At 40.2% G+C, this 24,571-nt stretch overlaps 1 protein-coding gene across 1 annotated transcript; it reads left to right on the forward strand.

Moving 5' to 3' along the window:
- Positions 1-1,061: 1,061 nt before the first annotated feature.
- On the forward strand, positions 1,062-21,485 carry IRAK4 (interleukin 1 receptor associated kinase 4). The gene is made up of 12 exons (XM_060244942.1): positions 1,062-1,263; positions 5,555-5,724; positions 6,805-6,950; positions 10,041-10,238; positions 11,823-11,983; positions 12,956-13,020; positions 14,797-14,911; positions 15,632-15,741; positions 16,539-16,722; positions 19,252-19,314; positions 20,673-20,831; positions 20,923-21,485. Exons 2-12 carry the CDS (start codon positions 5,564-5,566, stop codon positions 20,956-20,958), a joined length of 1,398 nt encoding a protein of 465 aa, XP_060100925.1. The 5' UTR covers positions 1,062-1,263; positions 5,555-5,563; the 3' UTR covers positions 20,959-21,485.
- The last annotated feature ends 3,086 nt before the right edge of the window (positions 21,486-24,571 follow it).

Below are 24,571 nucleotides of genomic sequence, written 5' to 3' on the forward strand. Positions count from 1 at the left end.
TGGGCATTTTTCCATGTGGGCATGTTTCTAAGGGGGCTTTTTTCCTGTGAGCATTTATGTCCGTGGGGTTTTTTCGTTGGGATTTTTTCCTTTGTGCTTTTCTCCGGTTACCCACTCCAACAGAGTGACATCATTGCATCCCCACATAGCTCCCCCACCCGCCTTTTCTCCAATCATTTAAAGGAAAACATCCCTTTAAATGGCTGGGGGGAAAAGTGGGGGCTGACAGCTCCTGCCCTCCAAACAGGGTTGCCAGCTCTGTGTTGGAAAATACCTGGAGACTTTGGGGTGGATACCAGGAGACGGTGGAGTTTGGGGAGGGAAGAAGCCTCAGCATGGTACGCTGCTATTTTCTCCAGGGGAGCTGATCACTGTCAGCAGGAAATCAGTTGTAAAAGCAGGAGATCTCCAGGTCCCGTCTGGAGGCTGACAACCCTATGTGCAAGAGGTAAAATCGCCTCCTCCAAGGTAGGAACCGGCAGCACCGGTTTGGAAAGAGCAAGCACCGTGAGTTCCCTCCTTGCAAGAGGAAAAATTGCCTCTTGCAAGACAGGAGCCAGCAGCAACCACTCTTTTCAAGCGGGGGACGGGCCTCCCCCCCCCCGCCCTAAAAACCGGGGAAGGACCCCTGCCGGCACCTGGCGACTGGCATCCCTAGGCCGTAGAGGCAGGCAGCGAGCCCCTGCTTTGCACATTCACGCAGAAATAAATGATACGGCGTGCTGTGGGGCTCGGGCACTAAGCGCATTATAGAGATAACAGCACTATTCCCATTCACAACAAAGGGCAAGGGCTGTACCATCCAACACACAAGAAGCGTGGGAAAGCGGAAGTCGGACCATATCGCTTTCTCCCCATTAGAAGGGGAGGCGAAACTTGGAGGAACACGAGATAGAACAGCGGCGACGAAGCGTGAAAACAAAACTCCAATAAGAATATGCCTTATGGACCAGCCCCAAAGAGAGATCACGCTTAGGACACAGAGGGACAGTCGGGGTCTCTAACGGAAGGACACACAGGCAAAGCACGGCATGAAGTGCTTGGATACGCTGGCTTCTCACCTTGCGGGAACTTAGGCCTCGTTTTTCTTCCCGTTGCACTAAGCCCTAAGAGGGGATACGGACTGCGCATGTGTAGAACTCTTAAAGGGGAGGAGTAGAATTAAAGGGGATGAAAATGGGAAAGTCCCGAGTTTAAGCAATATGAGGATGTTGGCTGGTGGAAGGGGCTTCCCTTTTGCAGGCTTCGAGAGCGGCGCGGCGGGTGAGTTTCCCTTAGGAAGAGCTTTCCCTTTTCCTAGGCGGGGGTGTGTGGTGGTGGTTATAACTTTTACAAAAGTTTATGTCTTTTCCTGCAGATTTATTAACCTGAAGTAACTTCCACCGTTCGGCTGTGTCTTCACAACCACTCAGTAATCCGGATTAAGCGGAAGTCCAGTGGTATTTGAAAGACTGGCACAATTTATTCCAAACCAGCATAGTTTTCATTAGTCCGAGCAGAGTTCGTCAGATGCATCTAACTTCCTAGACTGGATACTGAAATTGATTCTGTTAGTCTTTAATGTGCCACTTGGATCCTTGCTCAATTTTGTTGTAACGGGGTTACCCCCCCCCCCCCACCCTCTGATACGGAGTCGGATTAGACTCCCTACGGTGCTAATACATATAAACAGCTATGTTTACTTTGAGTGGTGTAGGGTGGTTAGATGTTACTTGGGCTAGAGTAACCAAGCTTTGTTAAGTGACTTTTTTTGGTATGTCTTTACAGTGGGGTGGGGATAAATAGCTTTTGCTTTCTAAGAAAACTTTTATGTCTCAGTTAATTTAGTAAAAGTGGGCAGTGTTTTAGAACATAAGAGAAGCTATGTTGGATCAGGCCAATGGCCCATCCAGTCCAACACTCTGTGTCACACAATGCCCAAAAAAATTATATATATATATATACACACACACATATATACACACACTGTGGCTAATAGCCACTGACGGACCTCTGCTCCATATTTTTATCTAAACCCCTCTTGAAGCTGGCTATGCTTGTAGCCACCACCACCTCCTGCGACAGTGAATTCCACATGTTAATCATTCTTTCGGTGAAGAAGTATTTCCTTTTATTCGTTTTAATCCGACTGCTCAGCAATTTCATCGAATGCCCACGAGTTCTTGTATTGTGAGAAAGGGAGAAAAGTACTTCTTTCTCTACTTTCTCCATCCTATGCATAATCTTGTAAACCTCTATCATGTCACCCCGCAGTCGACGTTTCTCCAAGCTAAAGAGCCCTAAGCATTTCAACCTTTCTTCATAGGGAAAGTGTTCCAACCCTTTAATCATTCTAGCTGCCCTTTTCTGCATGTTTTCCAATGCTATAATATCCTTTTTGAGGTGCAGTGACCAGAATTGTACACGGTATTCCAAATGAGACCACACCATTGATTTATACAGGGGCATTATGATACTGGCTGATTTGTTTTCAATTCCCTTCCTAATAATTCCCAGCATGGCGTTGGCCTTTTTTATTGCAATCGCACACTGTCTTGACATTTTCAGTGAGTTATCTACCACGATCCCAAGATCTCTCTCTCGGTCAGTCTCTGCCAGTTCACACCCAATCAACTTGTATTTGTAGCTGAGATTTTTGGCCCCAATGTGCATTACTTTGTACTTGGCCACATTGAACCTCATCTGCCACGCTGACGCCCACTCACCCAGCCTCAACAGTTCCCTTTGGAGTACCTCACAATTCTCTCTGGTTCTCACCCTGAACAATTTAGTGTCATCTGCAAACTTGGCCACTTCAGTGCTTACTCCCAACTCCAAATCATTTATGAACAAGTTAAAGACCATGGGACCCTGTACTGAGCCCTGTCGCACCCCACTGCTTACCGTCCTCCACTGCGAAGACTGCCCATTTATACTCACTCTCTGCTTCCTATTAATTAGCCAGTTTTTGATGCACAAGAGGACCTGTCCTTTTACTCCATGACTTTCAAGCTTACTAAGGAGCCTTTGATGAGGAACTTTATCAAAAGCTTTCTGGAAGTCAAGGTAAACAACATCTATTGGGTCTCCTTTGTCCACATGTTTGTTCACCCCCTCAGAGAAATGTAACAGGTTAGTGAGGCAAGATCTTCCCTTACAGAACCCATGCTGAGAATAATAATAATAATAAATTTTATTTCTATCCCGCCCTCCCCACCTCGGCAGGCTCAGGGCGGCTAACAACATTTCATAAAAACATACAGTGGTTAAAAGCCTTTAAATTTAACAATATAAAACAGTAAACATTAACTGAACAGCATTAAAACAGTCCAGAATTCCTCAGTAACTCATGTTCATCAATGTTCCTACTCATTCTGTCCTTGATAATGGTTTCTACCAACTTTCCCGGTATTGAAGTCAGACTGACGGGCCTATAATTCCTGGATCTCCTCTGGAAACCTTTTTAAAGATGGGGGTGACATTTGCAACCTTCCAGTCCTCAGAAACGGAGGCAGATTTCAATGAAAGATTACATATTTTTGTCAGAAGATCCACAAGTTCAACTTTGAGTTCTTTCAGAACTCTTGGATGTATGCCATCCGGACCTGGTGACATTAGTTTTTAATTTGTCTATCAGTTGTAGGACCTCCTCTCTTGTCACCTCAATCTGACTCAGGTCTTTCAACATCCCTTCCAAAATAAGTGGTTCTGGAGCAGGCAAACACTTCTCATCTTCCACAGTGAAGAAGGAGGCAAAAAATGCATTCAGCTTCTCAGCCATTTTCCTATCCTCCAGTAATCCTTTTACCCCTTGGTCATCCAAGGGCCCCACTACCTCCCTGGCTGGTTTCCTGCTTCTGATATATGTGAAGAATTTTTTATTGTTTGTCTTTACGTTTTTTGCAATATGCTCCTCATAGTCCCCTTTTGCCTGCCTGATCACAGTCTTGCATTTGATTTGCCACAGCCTGTGTTCCCTTTTATTAATCTCACTTGGATTAGCTTTCCACCGCTTAAAGGAGTCCTTCTTACCTTTTACAGCTTCCATTACTTTGTTTGTTAACCATGCAGGCCTTTTCTTATACCTGTTTGTGCCTTTCCTAACTTGTATATATTTTATCTGAGCTTCTAGGACTGTAGTTTTAAATAGCCTCCAAGCTTCCCCAAGGGTTTTGACTGTATTTACCTTTCCTATCAGTTTCCTTTTCACATGCCTCCTCATCTCAGAAAATTTACCCCTTTTAAAGTTAAACGTGGTTGTGCTGGTCTTTTGGGGCAACTCTCTATTTATACAAATGGTGAAATCAATAACGTTATGGTCACTGCTCCCAAGCAGTGCGATCACTTTTACATCTCTCACCAAGTCTTGGGCATTACCTAGGACCACATCCAGGATCGCCCCACCCCTGGTAGGTTCTGTTACCATCTGCTTCATAGCACAGTCATTGAGAGCATCTAGAAACTCAATCTCTTTCTCTCGACCTGAACAGATATTGATCCAATCAATCTGCGGGTAGTTAAAATCACCTGTTACGATACAGTTTTTACGTTTAGCCGTTCTTTAATCCTTTCTTCATATTATAATCATCCTCTATCTTTTGATTTGGTGGGCAATAACAAACTCCCATAGTTAAATTTCCTTTTGGGCCCTTTATTTCAACCCAAAGCATTTCTACTGATTTTTAATGTGTTTTAATCTCTTAATTATATAAATTGTTATTGTATTTACAATTTGAATTTTATTGTTAGAATCTCTGTGTTGTAAGCCGCTCTGAGCCCGCTTCGGTGAGGTAGGGCGGGATATAAATGAAATGAAATGAAATGGAATCTAATTCTTTGACCTCAGTCTTACTGGACTGTATACCCTCTCTGACATACAGAGCCACCCCACCTCCAACCCTTCCCTCCCTATCCTTCCGATATAACTTATATCCAGGAATCACCGTTTCTCCTTATGTTCGCCAGTTAGTGGTTTATTTCTCTCAGATGTTTTATTTTCAAAATTATCTAACAGTGTGCTGAATTTTGGGAATCTGTAAACATTGGTGTTCTGGGAATATATGTTACAGTTAATAATGAAGAGTAGTGTGTTCTAAGCATCTAAATGTAACCTTGTGCCACTTGCTGGTTCAGCCTACTTAGCAATTCTGGTTTGTGCTTGTGGTATGAGTAGAATGAAACAGGAATTCTGGTTCAAAAGTATTTATTTCGAGATGGCTCAGTACAGGGGAATGATTTCCCTCTTAGTAACTCCAATTCAACAGCTACTGGGAGTGAGAAGCAATTGTTTTTTAAAAAAAAAAATTGAAAAAAGAGATGCTGTAGTGAATAAGAAAATAAACCAAATGATGGGGAAGGGAACCAGCAGTATTTTTTTTCTTTTTAAGGGCAAGATGAGTGCTTTTGTAAATAAGTACACACTGCTTAATCTTTGTTCAAAACATGCTCAAGCATAGAGGAATTATGAATTGCTGTCCCCTCCTTCAGAGACCTGTGAAAGTCTCACATAAAGGTAAAGCTATGACAAAAGGAGTGTTTGAACTGCTTGAAAACAGATTGTATTTACATTTTGTAGGACTCAAAGATGAACACTTCCATAACTCCTTCAACATATGTCCGCTGCCTTGGCTATGGCATGATGAGGCAACTGGCAGATTTCATTGATCCACAGGAAGGATGGAAGAAACTAGCAGTTGACATTAAAAATCCATCTGGTACAGACAGATACAACCAAATGCATATAAGGTAGCACTCACTATATTTTAATTGAATGATTGGGGAGTTGATACGTCTGTTTGATGACATGAAAATGCTTTTACATTAGTATTAAAACTTTGATAGCATTCACATTATTACTCTTCTGTATAGGATTTGTGTAATGGTGAATCTTTTTCAAAGACAGTCCTTTATTTTTTTCACATTTACTTTTAAAATCTTCTTTACTTTCTCATAGAAAATACAGTACAGTATTTCTTTCCTGTAAGTTTCATCTTTGCCAGGTACTTTCTCACATGGCATTATTTCTTCTTGTAGGCTGTAATTCCCTGCTTGCTTTCTTCATACTGTTAACACCTTACAGCTTCTCAACATGCCTTTGGCCTGGATCCTATTGTGCCATTCTTACATGCTACATTGCTTTTACTTATGTGTTTACTTATGATGGAATATAAATATGAACTTCTCAATACAGGTGTAATTTAAAAAAAAAACAGGGCAGGATGATTTTTGCGTTTCTCCTCTCCTGATGCAAGGAGAGCATGAGTCCATGAGAAAGTGGTTAAGTTGTCTTCCTCAAGCATGTCCCCACTTGCCCTGTTTAGAATCAGTCTTTTACATATCTTCTTGAGTGGTGGCATGCTTAAGTTGCTATGCAAGGGCAAACAAAAGTGTTGTGACTCTCATGTTTTATCTACATTCTCTTCTTCCTTCACCATCTAGTTGTGAAAAGGAGGTTGATTCCATTTACATAAGATATGAAGATCTGTTTAAAATTTCTTTTAGCACTTTATGGCAAGAGTTCCAGTGCAAATATTTTAAAGCTGTTTCACATTTGTAGTGAGTGAGAGAGGGAGGAAATATGCACATAGACACACTTTGGATCTTTTAACACTAGTTAGTTATCCCAAAATTGTGAGATGATTCTGAATATGTTCTGCTTGAAAGCAATAACATTCTAGAATATAGAATCTAGCAGAAAAATTACTGCTAAAAGGGATGTGTTATGAGAACCAGGAGAAGGATTTGGTTTTATTTTAAACCTTAAACATGATGAATATTATATGCTTCTTCATTGCCTCTGATTATAAATATGTTTGAGCTTTTTAGGAGATTTGAAGCATTAAAACAAGTGGGAAAGAGCCCCACCTGTGAATTGCTTTATGACTGGGGGACGCTAAACTGTACAGTTAGTGATCTGGTGGACCTGCTGATCAGAAATCATTTCTTAACTCCAGCCAGCCTTTTGCTTCCAGGTAACTTTGATCTGCACAGAATCTGTGGCTTGTATGAAATTTGAACTTGTGTTTTGTTTGAATGTCTTTGTATAGTAGTCATGAGAAACAAAAGCCTGATGAATAAGTTAAGTTTTGTTTTATTTTTGTATTTACATTAAATAAAAGATTAAGGGACGTTATGATGTAGTTCAGTGGGTAAGATGTAGCCATGGCACAAATTGACTTTGTGTTACAGAGATCTGCAGTGACACATTTTATTTGACAAAAATATGATAAACAACAATAGAACTTGACAGTGAATTCCTAACTCAGGAAACCTCCAAGGCAGGCACAGAAAGCACATGAAACTTTTATGTTGAATCAGACCCTCCTTGACTAGCAACAGCTCTCCAGGGATTCAGTTTGACACCCCTGGTTTAACTGATGTGAAAGATCTCAAACATGCGGCCCGTGGGCCAGATAAGGCCCCTGGAGGGCTCCTATTAGGCCTGTGAGCAACTCACTGTTGTCTGCTTCCTTCTCCGTCCCTTGTTCCCTTCTGCATCACAGCTTGCTTTGCCAGGCTTGCTCAATTGCACAGGAGCAACAGAGCAAAGTCTCTATTTTCTCCATTGGCTGACCAGCACATGAAGCAACTTATGTACAAAAACTCACAATGCCCAGCCATTTCATATTTTCCTCTGGGTCTTAGGCTCAAAGCATTACCATGAGATTTCTGTAATTAATATCAGTAAATCAAAAGTAGGTTAAAAAGTAATAAAAAGTAGGTTAATCAAAAGTAGATACAAACCTGAACAGCATACTCAAGATTGCTATAGCACAAACATTGTCTCCAGATTTTGATGCAATGATTCAGACCAAGAAGTGTCAGTTATTAGAGACTGTTAAATAAGCAAAATGTTGCAAGAGTGCTAATCTTTTAAGCATGTTTTAAGTTTTTTAAAAAATCTTTAATTGTGTTTGTGTCCTTCATAAAGTTTATATCTCCTCTACCTGGCATTACATTTTATGACACTCAAGGCCTGGCCTGACAAGGTCTCATTTGTCAGATCCGGCCCTCATAACAAATGAGTTTGACATCCCTGAGTTAAACCATGATCCTTTTCACTGGAGGGGCCAGGGATTGAACCTGAGATCCTCTGTGCAAAACAGATGCTCTGCTGCTGAACCTAGAAAGTGCTTACAAGTCTAACATGTCCTTCTTTGCCTGAAGCACCAGGTTCCCCTAAAATTCTCCAGCCACATATATGTTTTCACTGTCAAGACATCAAGGCAATTGTGAGCTGTTTTATCTAAACAGGCAAACAAAACCACTGCAATATCTTATTACAAGTGCAAATTAATTGACCAATTCCAATGTAAAAAAATTCATGAAGAATCACAGTTTGTTTGAAACATTCAAAAAGTCCCATCAAATTAAAGAGATACATTCCTTTGTTAATTTCACAGCAAAAACATTTATTCACAGATCTCATGCAGCTGTGTAATGTGACAAAGGACACATCTGGATCCAAGAAGACTGCTTCAAATCAGAAAATCTTCCTCAAGGTTGCCTTGTAATGAGGAGCCAATGCTCTTATCACTATTTCATGTGCTGAAAGCTGTTCACCAATATCATAGGCATGTAAGCTACTTTGTTACATTGGTCAATTTTGTTTTGCCGTGTAATAAGATATTACAATATTTTTGTTTGCTTTTTGACTCTGTACACTGTAAGTTCTGATTGTTTTAACATTACCTGAGCATGTGGCACGTACAGGGGACTGTATTTTATTTACCATGTTCTGAAGCAATATGTGTTAAAATATCAGAATGCCAGTTGGGCAGTAGATTCAGGCATGGACAATGGAAATATTTCTTTGCACAATAAATTATTAAAATATGGACTTTGCTGCCAGAGGATGTAGTGATAGCCACAGGCAGAATTGGCTTTAAAAGCAGATTAGATATATTCATGGATGATAGGTCTATCAGTGACTACTAGCCATGGTGACTATAAAGAACCTCCCCATTCAGAAGTAGTAAACCTTTGAATATCAGTGTCAGGAGGCAACAGCAAGAGAAGGCCTTTGCCTGTATGACATGTTGTTGACCCTCTGGAGTAATTGGCCAGCCACTGTGTGAGACAGGATGCCAAATCAGTTGGACCACTTGTCTTATGTACTTACACTGGGAACACACAGGGAAGCATCTGCCTAACTGTTATAGGAAACAGGGATGCTGGGGCTAGATAAATCTTTAGTCTGATCTAGCAGGATCTTATGTTTTTATCTGGTTGGAACATAAAAAATACATCATGTTTTTTTTCTGGTTGTAAATTTTCCTTACCAGACAGCTATCAAACAATTTTGCCTAGATGCATATTTCTAGTACTTTATGGCCCTGTTCAGACGCACAGTATAATCAGATGTCGCTGCTGTTTCCTTCCGGATTTAAAGTGGCTGATCAGACAGCAACATCTGCCTCCCGGTATTAACTCGTCGTAGCTCCCCCAATCCTTCTTGCAACCGGATTATTTTGTTACCTGCTCCTTTGCAGTGTTTTTTGAGTTCTCCGGTTTCATCTCGTAGTTTTCTCCATCTGGATAGTTCTGCTGCAATATTAACCAACTTCCGGATGTCTGAAGGCTGTCCCAGAACAAAAGGAGCCTCAGACATCTGGTTTACAGTCGCCATTTTTTTTTTACTACTTAGCGATGTGTGCATAACCACATAATGATTTAACCTATGCGCATAATGTGTGCATGCGCATAATAGTGGAGGAAAAAAAGAACCGCACGGTGCCATCATGTGGACGGCAGAAGACGGTTTCACCGTGGAGTCATTCGAATTGCAGTCTGATCGATAATACCCGGAACAAAGATATTTGGAACAGAACTGGGTCAGTTTAACCCGGACTCAACACGCTGTGTGAACAGGGCCTCTGATTCACTGGTATCAATGGTATGAGCCACATGCTTGAATTGCACCATTAAGTTGTGAAGATATATCCAGTTCACCATTACAGCATGATGTATTCCAAATATTTTATTTGTTAGTTTGGGATATGTGTGTTGCACAATATTTCCAACCCCAAACTCTTTGGGATTCCTTTTTATTTTATTAACAGACTCTGTAAGAATGACAGATGATGCCACAGTAACATTGCCTTTACCAGAAGCTGTGCCAACATATGACCTAGAAACTCCTTTAAAGAAAAAGCAAGTGACATCAGTAGCACCACTCTTGACTCCAGATAATGGGCACCTCACTGTGGCTTCTTGTAGCTTAGTGATGGAAGAGGACACTTTTCATTTGAATGACTCAGGTAAGAAGGTGGTACTTCCCATCATATCTAATTCTGAACTTGAACGTTAAGGTATGGATTGAAAAACTGACATGCTAGGATCAAGTACATATTTGGAAGACATTTGTACAAATCTGTGTCACTCCTCAGACTGGCAAAAAAACCCAAACAAGGAATTAAAAAAAAAAAGATAGAAGAACATTTACATACCAGGGGGAAAATGAGACCTCCAACACTATTTTGAAGGTCATTTGACAACCCTATAAATAGTCAAAATAAGTGAAAGAGACCAGAAGGTGCTGGTGATGGGGGGAGGGAGGTGGCAGCAGTGTTGCAGGTGAACTGGATGGAGATTGAGCGGGCTTGGAGGGTGGGTAGGCTGGCAAGCAAGTAGGCAGGAGAGGAAGGTGAGATAGGTGACATAGCTGGGTTAGTTGAGGAGGATGCAGTAGCAGGGGGAGGGAAAGCAAGGGAAGGGAGAGAAGAACTAGCTATAGGATGGGGGAGGGCAAAGGAAGAAAGAGAAGCAATGGAGAGGACAAAAAGGGAGTACAATTGCCCAGGAAGGATGGAAGAAGTAGAAGAAACCAGTAAGGGGGCAAAGCCTCTGGAAGACAGGCGAAACAAGTTGAAAGTGTGGGACTTTGGGACAATGTTTATGGACTTCTTGAGATTTAATTGGTTTCTCTTTTTCCATTGCTTCTTTGGACCAAAATAATATTCTGTATTTTTACTTGTTGGTAGATTGGGTGATCTGTGTACTAATACACAGGAGCTGACTTAGTTGCATTTTGCTTTCTTTTGATCATAATTGGGGAAAAATGCTAATCCAAGTTTTTGCCTTTGTCTCATGGTATGAACTTCAGCAGCTTGGGAAGCGAAGATCTAAAGTGAGGCAAGTCTCACAGATGCAAGATCCCCAGAGCCTGGGTAGATAATATGAGCCAAAGATTCCTTCTCTATCCCCTTTCCACCTCATCCATCTGCTCTGTTGATGTTGGGCAATGAGGGGGTAATGAATGGTAACTGAAAGGAGAGAAAATACTTGAAGTGTCTCCCCCCCCCCTTTTTTTTTTCTCCACTCCAATGAATTCTTGGGATTCTAATTAATTATCAAGCGTTCTGGGTACTACTCCTGAAATGAATTTGATAGGAAAGGGGGATAGTGGACTCTGCAAGTATTTTTGCCCATCTCAGCTACTTCATCTTTCCACCCCATCAACAAAAGGAAGGAGAGGAGAGGGAAAAGAGGAGGAATTCAGGGGTGTGCCTAGAACCCCATGACATTTCTGAAGATATTATCAGGTTTGGTTTTGTGTTCAGAGTTCTCAGAGAGCTCTGATTTCACCTGTAATAAAACAAGCTTTCTGACTTATTTAAAAAATCAAGTTTGTTTGAGCTGGAATCCAAGGTGCCTCCCCCAGCTCACCCATCTTTACTGCCATCTGTTGAAGACAAATCTCTAAGGCTGTTAATCATGGCTGGGATTTATCGTACTGGGACTGAATTCTTGGAAGTGGATTGCTATGTTTTCATTCAAAATAATTTTATAGATAATTAGAAGGAAATGGAGATGCCACATGAAAAGTTCCTATTTCGTTTCAGGATTAAAGAGTTTTTTGTTTTATGAGCTGCAAAGTGTTACAAATAACTTTGATGATCGAATGGTATCGGCTGGTGGTAACAAACTGGGCGAAGGAGGCTTTGGAATTGTATACAAAGGATGCATTAATGGCAGGACCGTGGCAGTGAAAAAACTTTCTGCTGTAGGTTGTCAGCAATTTTAATGTCTCCATTTATGTATTGTGTATATTGCTTTTATGTAATACTCTGTATCTTGCTCAGAACTGTAGAATTGAAGTCATGGAAGGGTTATGAGGATTAGCCCAATGCACTGAACTCCGTAACCAACCAAACCCAATCCAACAGAAGAATGTAGCCCACCTTAATCCAGAATAAGTTTCTCAAAAGCAGCTATTGGGACAAAGATACCCTATAACCTTAAAAAAGCAGAGGTTGTAAAATATTTACCATTCCCAAATGCCAGATTTTGAGTAGGCCTTATCTAATTCCCAGCAGCAAAGGCGGTTAGCTCTTTTGGCTATTGTAAGAAGGATGGTATAATCATGGGTTATTTGAACCCTCTGTTTAATTGATTCCTTTGCAGTTGAGGTTTCAAGGTTTGGCCCCTGCTCTTTAAAGAATTGCATAGAATTCAGCATTTCAGTCCAGCTTTCCTCAATATGGTGCTGAAAGACTTCTATGCAGAAGAATCTATCTGTGCAATTTACACAGCCCGTTTTAAGAACATAAGAGAAGCCCTATTGGATCAGGCCAATGGCCCATTCAGTCCAACACTCTGTGTCACACAGTGGCCAAAAAAAACAGGTGCCATCAGGAGCTCCATCAGTGGGGCCAGGACACTAGAAGCCCTCCCACTGTGCCCAAGCACCAAGAATACAGAGCATCACTGCCCCAGATGGAGAGTTCCAACCATACACTGTGGCTAATAGCTACTGATGGACCTCGGCTCCATATGTTTATCCAATCCCCTCTTGAAGCTGTCTATGCTTGCTTCCCCCCCCCCCCCTCCCCGGGAAGAACTGGATCAGGCAGCAACATTATTTGTGTACAATGTCTTCAAGTCATAGGCGTTGGTCTGGAACTGGTCTGTCCTCTCAGTTACCATACTTTAACTTCTGAGTCTGCAGTTAATTTTTTAAAAATTCCCTGTTTAGATGGCTGATGTAAGCTTTCAAGACCTGAAGAAGCAGTTTGAGCAAGAAATAAAGATCATGGCAAAGTAAGTAGTGAGATATGCTTAATACAGGGAGGTGTCTGTTGTGGGAGGAGAAGATATAGGAGATTGTAAACCGCTTTGAGTTTCTGATTCAGAGAGAAGGGTGGGGTATAAATCTGCAGTCTTCTTCTTCTAAAAGTGCAGTGGAAATCTTAGCTTTGAACATGTAAACTGTACAGGATTCTGATTGTTTCTCCCTTACTCAGTTTTATGGAACTACAGTATTCATATTTTTTGTTGTTGATCAGTCACACAGTCGATTCTGACTCAGTGACCCCATGGACCAAGTCACACCAGGCTCTCCTGTCTTCCACCATCTTCTGAAGTCTGCTCAAATTCATGTTAGTTACATTAGTAACACTGTTCAACTATCTCATCAAGGTCTTCTCCAGTGAGTGCTCCTTTCTCATTTGGTGGCCAAAGTATTTGAGCTGCAGCATCTGACCTTCCAGAGAACAGTCTCAGGGTTGATTTCCCTTAGGACTGACTGATTTGATCTTCTTCTTCTTCAAGGGACTCTGAAAAGAGTCTTCTCCAGCACTACAATTCATATGAGAAATCTAGAAATGGGGGACCTGCAAGGTGCATCATTTCCCCCTGTGTAACTCCCGTACTATTTCCCTTCTCTAGAGCTCCAGTAGCCTCTCCCCTTTTCCCTTCTGTCATCCCCACTCACCAGCCAATCTGCTTTTACCTATTCCCATCTTCAGTGTTCTTTCTCTTTCTGTAAAAAACCTGGCTCGGTTTAATGGTGGTTGTACTGGGCCTGTCCCCAACAAGTCCTCCTTCATCAGGGGATGGGATGTTTTCCAGGACTGTTTTGTCCTTCAGGTCCACCCCACTTCCCACCATGGCTCAGCTATATTGTTGTGGTTGCTTAACAGTCTCCAATATGGCCATCAACAACCCAAAGAAGCATATCCCTCTGCTGTTATTCAAAACAAATCAGATAAACCCTTTAAACATAGCTCTCTTGTGTGCCAATCTTTTTTTTTAAATATGCTTTAAAAACAGAAAATGGTAGTTTTGAAAGAGTTTCTATTGCCCCCTAGTGTCTTTGGGGTTATGCAGATATGCGTTCTCTCCTTGGGTTTTCCTTCTTGAAGTTCCACTGAAATTCAGTGAAATACTGCTGAAATGAAACCTTGGATGTGAGGATCCATTGAATCCCAGTTGGAATGAAGTATCACCATTCCTAATGTCCTAGTTAGAATTAGGAATAGTAGCAGTAACATCACTAGATTTCATGTAATACTGTTCAGGTGATTGTGTTGCTAATCTGTAGATTCTGATAAAGTACATATTGTTTTTGAATACTTATCTAAAATCCTGTTGCACAAAATCTACTTGCTGTTAGGTACATTAGCATCCCTCCACAAGCCATTTCTATGCTGAATTCTGTATTTTCTAAAAGGCAAGGTCACTTGATTCCAATACAACTTTGAAATAAAAGGCTTTGAGAGTCACAGTCTTAAGTGTTTCAACAGCTTGTCAGAGTAAATATCAATAGTTTTCCATTTATCAATTTATGCATAATTTTCTTGGGATAATTTATAAGGAGTCCTGTCTTTGTATACATTTATGAATTTTGTGTGCTGTGACTTACTCAGTTCTTAATGAAGGGGAAGTTCCCAATGGATGGAGTACAATTCATGTAAATACTGCTGGGTAATACTGTGATTTGATTCTTCAGATATCTTTCTGCCCTTATTATGTTAAGATATAAAATACTGAGAATCCCAGGAACCCCAGTTCTAATAAATTTTTCTATATTTTCAGATGTCAGCATGAGAACCTAGTAGAATTGATTGGTTTTTCAAGCGACTTGGACCAGCCTTGTCTAGTTTATGATTATATGCCAAATGGGTCACTACTTGACAGAATAGCTTGTCTGGTAAGTGAAACACTTAGTTACTACATGCATAAAAGACAGATATTTTCATGAAAAAAATTCAACCAATTTTGTCAACAAGGAATCCCAACGAGGGCTTCCTTGTTGAATCTGGGAACGTAATTTGAGCAGGGGTTATGGGCACCACCACATAATGGCAGCCATGAAGGCCAATTTCAAAGGTTGAGAGATCCTAAGCTAATCATTCTTCTGTGATTGAGGCAGCTGTTTCTGAACAGATAGTCTCTGGAGACAAAGAGGTCTCTTGGGGTTTCCTGAAGTATTTCCTGCTTCAGTAAAAAGGAGGAAATGCAAGATTGCTTGTTTATATTGGGGGGAAAGGTGTTACGGAGAATCCCACATCAGTGGGTGCTATATTGGGGATCACTAGTCTGTCTGTGATCTCAGCAAAGGAGCTGCAAGGATGTCCCTTTTGGGAGGTGGGTCACAACTCTGCATATGGAGTTATCGTTTATTAAAGTGAAAGAAATATACTTCATGGATAGGGGCATTGTGTCCACACTGGAGCCCATATGGAACTGTAGAGCACAAATATTGGTTCTTGTTTCCTAAGCCTACTTTAGGACTGCTATTATCTGTTTGTTTGCTGTTACTTCTCTATGCTGAATTTATGTATAGATTTTAGTATTTATTGTAAGCAGCCTTAGTGGAGAAAAAATAAAGTAGAATGGAAATACTTACATTCATTCTCCCGTTTATAAGGATGATACAGCACCGATTCCTTGGAGAACAAGGTGTAACATTGCTCAAGGTGCAGCCAGTGGCATTTACTACTTACATGAAAATAACCACATTCACAGAGATGTTAAAAGGTAATGCCTACAAAACTTAACAGTTTTTAAAAGTCAGATATTCCCAACTTTATTTCACCCATATTTTTTAAATTTCTCTTTTACCCTCTCCCCATTTTTCTGGTGCCATTGTGACATGTTCAGAGTTTCTCCCAAATCTAATTATTGAAGGAAAACACTGTAATAGAAGTTGGGGGGAGGGATTAAAAGGGTGGGAAAATTCTATGAAAAACAAGGTTACTAGTCAAAAGATATAATCAACTTAAGGTAATCAACTAAAACACCAGATATCCATTAAATTGTAATATACCTCAATGCTGTCTCAGTTCAGCTGACAATCATATATAATTTTGTGTATATGTATTAGTTTAAATTTTTACTTTGTAAATGTTCTTTCTTGTATTTATATAAAATTAAGTCATACTACTGAATGAAATCTTATTGTAATATTAACTTTTAATTCAATAAAGAATTTTTTATCTGGGGAAAAAAGAGTTACAGGAGAAAGTTCATTTCTGAAAACTGTAGAACTATCCTCTTTAATTTGTTTGTATCAGTGACAAATATGTCTTAGTTACAGAGGGTGGCAGTGTTAGTTTGCAGTAGAACAGCTGGATTCAAAGCACCTTAGAGACCAACAAGATATTGGGGGCATAAGCTTTCAAAAGTCAGAGTTCCCTTCTTTGGATACTTGTAAAATAACTTCCACTTCAGTCAGTTAAGCAAAAAGAAAAAATGTTGCTGCTGCTTTTTTGACTGGTTAGTGAATCAGCTGTTCTGCAGTGAATATATTCTGGATTTCTTTCTCTTTTTTTCAGTGCAAATATCTTACTGACCAAGGAGCTGGTACCCAAACTTTCTGACTTTGGACTTGCAAGGGCATCAGTAAGGTTCACGCATACAGTTGTAACAGACAGAATAGTAGGGACGGCTGCGTATATGGCACCAGAAGCTTTGCGTGGAGAAATAAGCCCTAAAATGGACATTTTCAGCTTTGGTGTGGTGAGTAGGAATTAACTGCAACTGCTATTACGGTACTTCAATATTGAGAATAAGGAAAAGAAAAATCTGTTTTTAAAGTCAGCTTTGAAGAGTTCCCTTTTTAAAAAAAGTACTAGTTGTATTAACTTCTGAAAAATGTTTCATATTCCTCGATACTGAAGAAAATATTGAGAAACAAGTATGAATAATCTTATTTATGGTTTCCAATTAAATTTACCAGCTGAGTCAAAGTCCCTAAGGAGGAAGTGCCACTGGACATTGCAGAGGAGGAAGGGGAAGAGTATTGCCTTTGAAACACCTGCACTTGGCTCCATTTCTTACTAGGTGTTCAAAATTAAGTTAATCTGATTCTCAGGTCACTTGTTTTCTGTTGTTCCAGAACACTCAGCTAGTGATTGCAGTTGCCACAGCAGAAGACATTGTGTAGCTAGCTCTTTTCCTCCCATGCACCTTATGGTGCCACCAAAACTATTGGTGCCACTGCTAGATAACTAGATGCCTGTGAGTTTCACATATTAGACGTACTGTTCACGTTTTTAAAGCCAGATACTTTAACATTGGCAATAACATGGAACTGGTTACAAAGGTGCTACCGTAACATCATTTTCCACTTTGGTGGAAAAGGATTGGATTTTGGCTGGCTCCCCCATTGTATTTTATACCTCTGCTTCATCCCCTTTGCTGAAAAGGCACCTGGAGCTTAGTGGACTGCGGATGGGGGATGTATTATTCCACAAATTGCTTGTGCAGCTCTGGGTCTAATAACCAAATACATGAGTATGACCAAATATTCTTAAAACTAAACTGAAGAGTTGTAGAAGTCTCTCTTCCTCAAAGTTGTAAATATGGTATTATAAATGAAAAATAGAATGAAGAATTTTAGTACATAGAGGACAAGAAGCATAGAAGAAAAGGATGCCAAAAATGGGCAAAGCCATAAACACCTCAGGGATATGAGTATGAATGTGGATTGTTAAGATGCCATTATTTAGGAAAATCTATTGGAAGTACAAAGTTGGTCAGAGATGTCTATCATAGTGTACAACCTGTTATAATATAGGGCAACTCCTAGTTTCTTACTGGGCCAGGTATAATAAGTAGTGTGAATGTACTTCATTTTTTCACATGCGTCCTGTCTGCCTTTTGAGGAGCAGCTTGGATTGACACATCAGGCTTATTCTGGTTTTGTCCTCAATAGCCCTGTGAGGTAGGCTCAGCTTGTCCAGGGTCTCTCACTGAACTTCCTACTGAAGAGTATATCTAAACCTTGATATCCTTGGGTCAGACGTAACACTAAATCTTGCTGGTTCTTTTTTTCCATCACATCCAGTTTAATGTGTTATATATTTTTAAAAACAGGATAAGGAATAGGTGACAATTTTTCGATACTCCTAAACCATTTCAAGTAGTAAAGATGTTTCCTTTTAGTTGTAGTCAGCATTTAGAGTATAAGATATGTAGTTTTAGTTATGCATGTGGTCTTCGGGTTCTAGCAAGCTTTGCTGTGTGTGCACATGCCCAAGGACCAGCTGATGGAAGTTTAGCCTGCACCTTCTGTAAGTTTCAATTTTTTATTAAAAATCTCCTTGTAAACAAACCTGGATCCAGTGTATCGGTTTCTCAGAATTCCTGCAAACCTGAGGACTCTTGGCCAGGGATTATCAAACTGTGTTGAGATACCATTACTTGAGAAGCACAAAAATGCAGTCTCTTGTGGGAGTAGCAAAAGGAAATGCAGATGTACCTTCCATTCAGTACTTCCTGACAGGTTCACAGAATGTTATTATAAGAGAAACTCGGTACTGCAGTGTTGCTGAACACCAAAGACAATGGAGACCCGCCAAGACTGGGTTACATTTAGAATACATTTACCCCAGTACTTAATTTCTTTAAAAAGCACATAAACAACAAAAACTTCCAGTCTTCAGTCTCAATGAATATTCTAAGAACTAAACTGGTTATGACATGGAAAATTTGTGATAAGGATCTCTTGGTTTTTATAGTGCTCAGAGAGTGATTTCGGTCTGGGGAAGGGGTACCTAACCCATCCCCTTCTGTTTCCCCAATATAAAGTGTGAACCTGTTTCATACACTTGCTTATTTTTGCCTCACCAGTTTCTGCACAGCGTCTTTGACCCTTGTTCCTGTTTTAAATAATAAAGCTAGGATTTCCTGCAGAACCATTACTTTGGGCCCTAATTTGAAAAAACTAGCTTCCTTAATCTGATAAATTATTCAGTTGTGCTGTGAATACAGTTTCCATAAGCTTGGGTGAAAAAGTCTTATAACCAAGAGTGAAGCTATGGCATAAATAGTATTTGGCTTTGCTTCTAAAAATCTGGGCTTTTATTATTTTGAGGAAAACGTAATGTATATTTAATTTGATTTTAAGCTGGGAAAAGTGAGAAAGGGGAGAATGTCAGCATACAAACTTAAAATGCATTTTTTAGTGTACAGTCTGTTGCTGTAGATTCTCACCTTTGTACTTTGCCTGACCTTTTCCCTTTTTTTGCATTGTTTTGCCTCTAGGTGTTACTTGAAATGATAACAGGGCTTAAACCCATGGATGAAAACCGGGATCCACAGTTACTGGTATTGTAGAATTGTTATAGATGTTTATCAAATTTCACAGCAAGCCAACATCTAGTTGTTCAAGAATAGGCAATGTTTGGAACTCCATTGCATTAGAGGGGTTGACTAGAGGGGATGAGAACAAAAAGATAGAAGCTGGTCTTTTGCTAGGAACTTTCCATTGTGTTGGAAAATTCCTAGCAAAAATTCTTGCTGGAAGGACTTAAGTGCTCGTTTCATGGTTAAGTTCAGTGGGTACTGTTAGGCAAAAAAATGTTTCTAGGTGCCTTATCCATATTTATTTAATACTGGCTTCATCATCTTCTGGTATTTTTAAAATTCTCTTTGGAGTGTGTTGGTTGAATAAATTAGTGGATGTAACTCATGGTCACAGATTTAAAGGGGCTTTTTAAGGATCAGTTCAGTGGTATGGGAACTACTGGCTTCTACATATGTTACTTTTGTTTGTGACAGCAGAAGTTGTATGGAAAAGCCAGAGTTTCTCCTTCCTTCTGGCACTGAGACTGTGGCCATGGGAAGGTGCCATAGTATGAACTCATCTCCTGTGATCTCTGACTTTACATAGGGGAATAACTTCTTACACACTGCTAAAGATTAAGAAGAGACCCTTATGATGGAATCCTGAACAATTACACCTGTCTAAGTCCATTTATTTCAGTGAACTTAGGCAAGTATAACTCTTTTCAGGATTCCAAATGTTAGTGAGAGATTACTCAGAAATTACTCTTCTGAAAGAATGCTTCAGACACTTATGTTGATAGTTAAATAAAATGTTGAAGTGCAAGCAAAATGCTTTAAAGCATTCTAAATTTATTATGAAAAATAGTTTCCCATTAAGATGTTAATTTGAAATTTGTGGGATAGGTTTTGAGCACATGCAAGTAGAAAGGACCGGACTTAAATCATATATATATATATATGAAGCAAGTATGTTTCTTTCTATAATATGCCACTTTCAAAAAACACCCTTGGTGTCTGGGCTTGATGATACCTTCTTCCACATATATATTTTTGGAAGGAGAGGGAAAGAAGACAAGACAAACTGGAATATCTGAATATGCTGGCCTGGTCACTAACTTGGAATAGTGAAAAATAAGGGTTAAAAGAGGGAACCTGACCATAATTTGCTGAATATCCTAGCAGGTTGCCCTGTCTCCCTAGACAGCTCTAGACATCAAAAGCTGTTACAATTGTATAATGCTGCAATAGTGGAAAGCATGTGGGATTAGCTACTCCATAATGCTATCCACTTACAATTCTGATGCAATTCCCTTTTCCTTTTGTTGTCACCCTCTCATGGGTGTTTGGCAGATTATATCCTTTCAAATCACTGTAATGCCATTGCTGCTTCCTCACAGCTGAGTATCAAAGAGGAAATAGAAGATGAAGAAATCACTATTGAAGATTACATTGATGAGAAGATAAGTGATTGGAACCTCACATCAGTGGAACAGATGTATTCAGTTGCTTGCCTGTGCCTGAATGAAAAGAAGAGCCGGAGGCCGGATATTAAGATGGTACCAGAATTTTCCCCTGCCATACGGCTTTGAGTTACAAAAAAGGAATGCATCTTGTGAGTATTAAGTTGTACTTCTGCTTCTTTTGCAGGTCAAGCAACACTTAGAAGAAATACTGGTTGACTAAGGCTCTTCTGTGTCATCCTGAACTGGTTTTCATTATTGACTATATCCTGTGGGGCTGCTGTAATTCATTTTTAATGAACATATGTCCTAACATCTGTGTATGTATTCAAAGGAGCACAGTGCACCATCCTTTTTTTGAAGATTTCAGGTAGTTTACATTCTGCACACTATGTACAATTCTTTTAATATCTGTATAACAGTCAAAAGTCTCTTGAGTTCTGCACTATCAGTAATATTATTTTAAGGACATTTGTGCAAAAGATTGTCAGACAATGAAATCCTAAGCAGGGTTGCAACCCCCTAAGCCCATTCTAATCAAGAGGATGAAAAGGGTATAACTCTGTTTATGATTGCATTATCAGGTTTTCTGACGCATCTATTGTATGTTGTAAAGAGAAACTAAGTACACTTTATGTAGGCTTCTTATAACTTATTTGACAAATGGTTTATTCCTCCTTTTTTCTTATTCAGATTGGCACAAACGAAACGTACCTTTATATGATTAAATCACCAAAAATGTGCTTGTTCACCACAGTGCTTCATTCACTGGTCAAATTAAGAGTGTTGGACTAGGATCTGAGAGATTCCAGGATCACATGTCCACTTTACCGAGTGACCTTGGGCTGGTCACACACACTTAGCCTAACCTACCTCACAGAGTTGGTATGAGGGTGAAATGGAGAAGAGAATAATGTAAGCCACTTTGTTTCCTAATGGGGGAGAAAGATGAAGTATAAATGAGGTAAATAAATTTTCACACAGGATAGGTTTCCCATCTTAGGGCTTTGGGGACTTGGAATGGTAACCAATGGGGATTTTTCGGTGTGTGTATAGGAGGACTACCATGTAAGTGAGATTCTGTGTCAAAGCAACCAAGTGCAGTGAGTGCCCCAAACTCCTCTGAATTGTATCAAAACAAAGGGTTCTTGCTGACAGATGGTTTTGGCTTCTGTGTTTCTTCCAAAGCATAATTGGCTTCCCATCTTAAAAGACTTCATAGCTGATATTTGAATCTGGGAACATGGAAAGCTAACATTGCTATTATGAATCTTTTAACTGCTACCTTTATTCTGTATTTTAAAATTTGTATAAGGTTTTAACAATCAGCCATTGAGTGTAAAAGTCTATATCACTTGTGTGAATTCCTGTATGAGCTCAGAAGACAAGTACCCCTAGATATATTGGTGTGAATGGAGCCTGTTGAACCTGAATACATGCTGAAGTAACCTGGACATAAGGTGAAAACTCCTCTTTCCAGTCTCTCACTCCTTTGCTGAAGGAGAGCTTACCTAGGTTCAACACCCTTAAAGGAACATCCCTAATTAGGGCAGAGAGCCACACAATGGCAATTCAGAGAGTTTTGCTGACATGGCAGAGTGCCTCTATACCTTTAGAGTAGCTATGCATCCCATTAAAGTGAAAATTGGAGTTTGAGAGGTATAGTATAACTATCTGGGATGTGGAATTAAGCTCATAGCAGTCAATCCAAGTATGTGAACCCTATGTGTGGTTGAGAGAGAAAGAAGAGCTGACTGTAGCCACACATCCATGTTGCTTGAAGTATTGTTGTGATTCACAGTGTAGGAATCTAAGCAAAGGTGGAAAGATCTATGTGATTTCACAGCAGAAGGGAGCTTAAGCTGTACAAACATGGGGTTTGGAGACACTCAATAGTTTACTTCAAGGGATTACTGTAGTCCAAGGGGGGGGGAGAATCTTTCTTTGCAGCCTTCTGTGAAGTGTAACCTCGGGAGACAAAAGAGAGAGGCCTGTGTGGCTCAGAGACAGGGAAATACTTCAAAAATGGTAGAAGAAAAGAGAAGTACCCCAACCAGGAGGGTTTTATGGCAGTTTTCATCTGATCTGTTATTTTAGTAGCCAACAGTCCTTTTAGATCAGTGTGAAGCAGAAATACCTAATATAGGCTAACATGACACGGTTCTTTTTGTAGCTCAAAGCATATTGAAACTAGGTGAAGACTTGCCAAGTACTTTTACAAGGTAAGTTTGACATTTAGACCATTTTAAAAAGTCAGGCTTCCAAACAGTTGCCTTCAGAGTATCTTTATTTTAATAGATACTAGAAATGCATTAGGACACACATCAACTGCTTGCTCGTGAATAGTGTCAGAACTGTTCGTTGCCGCAGCTTCTGATGATATTGGATGATGATGATATTGGATTTATATCCCGCCCTCCACTCCAAAGAGTCTCAGAGCGGCTCACAATCTCCTTTACCTTCCTCCCCCACAACAGACACCCTGTGAGGTGGGTGGGGCTGGAGAGGGCTCTCACAGCAGCTGCCCTTTCAAGGACAACTTCTGCCAGAGCTATGGCTGACCCAAGGCCATTCCAGCAGGTGCAAGTGGAGGAGTGGGGAATCAAACCCGGTTCTCCCAGATAAGAGTCCACACACTTAACCACTACACCAAACTGGCTTCTGTAGTGTTTATAAAATAAGTGTGATTTGGGGGGGAAGTACTGTGATTTCATAGACATTGTTTCATTTCTTGTATTGTGCTAATGCACAGTGCTTCCTTGATTTGCAATACTTAGCCTTTCTGTAGAACATAATTTATGAAAAACTTTTGTTCTGAGAAGAAATAAAATTACTAGTATCAAGTGAACTTGGATTCAGAGCCAAATTGGGGAGCTAAATGAACAAACTTCCAAGCATTTCTTCCTTTAAAAAGAACCCTGATTCAGATCTAAACTGGGGCACAGAAGGGGAGATGGTTAAGCAACCCATCCCCCCACGTCCTATTGCTTGGGAATCTAGATCTGAATTAGAGTCTCAAGTGGCTAATTTTTAAGGAAATAAATTGGGAGCTAGTTCACAAATCTTTCAGTGTCGCACCTATCTTGCCCAGCCTAATCTGGACATTTACATGATAAAACGTTTCAGATCACTAGGTGAATTAGTACATACAAGTAAGGTATTAATGTGAAGACTGCAGGATGCCTGGCAAAGATGGAGAAATATGGAAGCCTCTAGGTTACAATGCCATGGTCTTCTCTTTACATCTATGTCTTGAGCAGGGTTGGGGTCCCCTGTAGGTCTCTGTAGATTCTGGGTTTTGCTTGCACTTTTTTTGTCCATAGATTCTGTTCTCTTCCCTTCTCTTCTAGCAATCATGATCTGTTTACACTTTTTCTTTCAGCAGTTCTCTAATTTTTAAGCTTAGATTCAGACAATTTCCTTTTCCCCTTCCAGCTCTGATTTTAGGTGGACTATACCTTCTTAAAGATAGAAGACAGAAGTCCCCCATGTTGCATCAGAAGCCCCACAAGCTAAAGAACACAACTAAAAGAACATCCCACATATCCTGTCCTAGAGTTGGTACCCTGAGATAAGCAAAATTATGTGGCTATTTCATGCCACAGCTTAAAAAACAAATCACATGTGGGAAGACATTTATACAAAGATGGAAGCAAGCAGGTCTCTAGGTTACCTGAAGACAGGTAGACACAAGACCGGCGTTAAGGGTTCTGCCGCTAAAGGCAGACCCCGCCCCCCCCCCACATCCAGCTCACTTTGTGCTTTTTTTGCGTGCATGCCATGATGACATCACTAAAAGTGATGTCATCATGAGGGGGACTCGGGAACGGGGCGGA

This window comes from Heteronotia binoei, chromosome 8 (genome assembly GCF_032191835.1).
Source record: "Heteronotia binoei isolate CCM8104 ecotype False Entrance Well chromosome 8, APGP_CSIRO_Hbin_v1, whole genome shotgun sequence".
Lineage (NCBI taxonomy): Eukaryota > Metazoa > Chordata > Lepidosauria > Squamata > Gekkonidae > Heteronotia > Heteronotia binoei.

Coding starts and splice junctions, on each gene's coding strand:
- IRAK4 (XM_060244942.1), top strand. CDS start 5,564: ATGAACACTTCCATAACTCCTTCAACATATGTCCGCTGCCTTGGCTAT. Junction 15,742..16,538: donor ATTCACAGAGATGTTAAAAG/GTAATGCCTACA, acceptor TCTTTTTTTCAG/TGCAAATATCTTACTGACCA. Junction 16,723..19,251: donor ACATTTTCAGCTTTGGTGTG/GTGAGTAGGAAT, acceptor TTTTGCCTCTAG/GTGTTACTTGAAATGATAAC.